The sequence below is a fragment of the Ceratina calcarata genome, unplaced genomic scaffold, assembly GCF_001652005.2.
Source record: "Ceratina calcarata isolate Rehan_Ccalc_2016 unplaced genomic scaffold, ASM165200v1 scaffold9.2, whole genome shotgun sequence".
Lineage (NCBI taxonomy): Eukaryota > Metazoa > Arthropoda > Insecta > Hymenoptera > Apidae > Ceratina > Ceratina calcarata.
Window position 1 is genome coordinate 70748 of NW_017180368.1, and position 1432 is coordinate 72179.

Genomic DNA, 1432 nt, shown 5'->3' on the forward strand with positions numbered 1-1432 from the left:
TTTAAGAATTACGTGTAATAAAAATTGTATAAAAAAGAGCCAATGAGAAATTAGGTCATTTAATATAATTCTTGTATAAAAACTAATTTATAACAAAATTCATTTTGAAATAACCTGTGCAATGAAGTGAAGAATTGGTATGATTGCAGCTACCTGGGGACCACTTCTCCAAGGACTTTTATCGAGTAGACTCAAAGAACGGTTTGCTAGGTTCTTATGCAACCTTCAAACCCATTACAGGTACTTAATCATTAATCAAACTATTCTTAAAAATTTCATAATTATAATAATCGCTGAGAAACTGTTTACAGAATGTATGTTCGTCACGTCGGAGCCAGGAACATTCGTGTACACGTCGAAGACCGACGATGATGAAGTCTGCGGGATTTACTTCCTGGCTGGGCCGGACCAGAAAGTGGAGATCGAATTCAGAATGCTGGACGTGCCCTGCGAGCATCGTGGACTCATTTCGGTAAGTCGTATCCCTTTTGTACACAGCATATACAGGAAAACATTGTATAAGGCTCGCGCTCCGCCATGGCCGAGCGTCACGACTCGAGCCGACACTCTATTGGCTAAGCGCGGCCTACGCGCGCTCTCATTGGTCAATGTTTTTCGTTAATAACTCAAAAACCGTGGCTCACTTTGCAGTTTACCAAAGGAAATTGTTGTTCAGAATCAACCCTTTTCGGATCTAACACTTTTTCTGGGACACTGCATTGATTCAGTTTTACCCATCTTATAAAAATTCATTGATTGAGTTTTACTTGTCTTATCATTCTTATCAGAAACGTCTCTCTGATTAATATTATACAATTCTGTGGCACGTGTACAGGAAATCATTCATAGAATTCGCAGTCTTAATCTTATCATCCACGTTTTCTTGAAATTCCAATATCAGTGAATCGATTTCACATTAATATTATGCAATCCGGTTCGACGTGTACAGGAAGTCATTCATCGGTTTTTATCTATAAATCCCGGTTTTAATCGTGTTTTATAAAAATTGCAACGCCATTTTTTATATGAGAAACGCGGAATTCAGGTTTATCATTGAGAACATAAGTATAATTCATGACAATGGGCGATTCTTTTCTAAACTATCGAAACCTACTTTCTACTTTGTATCCGTAGTAAAACGGAACGCGCTCTTTTTGTACTGTTCGCAGGTGATCGACGGGTGGGAATTGAACGGCGAGGTGTTCCCTAGCGAAATGGATCATCGATTACCAATGAAACAGAGGAACGTCGAATTCTGTGGTAAAAATATCGCCACCAAGAGGACGTTCACTAGCTCTCAGAATGCTGCAGTGATACAATACCGGATCCCAAAGGCTTCCAAGGGATTCACCGTCACTGCCAGATTCGTTAAGAACTTCAGACGTGAGTTAATTAATATTTCATTATTATCAATTAGGAAATTCAAACAGTA

At 38.9% G+C, this 1432-nt stretch overlaps 1 protein-coding gene across 1 annotated transcript in view; it reads left to right on the forward strand.

Annotated features, from left to right (window-relative positions):
• Window positions 1-1432, forward strand: part of crh-BP (corticotropin releasing hormone binding protein) — a 10330-nt gene that overhangs the window by 5707 nt on the left and 3191 nt on the right. The window contains exons 2-4 of the mRNA XM_026818864.1: window positions 150-240; window positions 312-472; window positions 1170-1429. Coding sequence (XP_026674665.1) covers window positions 150-240; window positions 312-472; window positions 1170-1429 — 512 coding nt within the window. The remainder of the gene's footprint in view (window positions 1-149; window positions 241-311; window positions 473-1169; window positions 1430-1432) is intronic.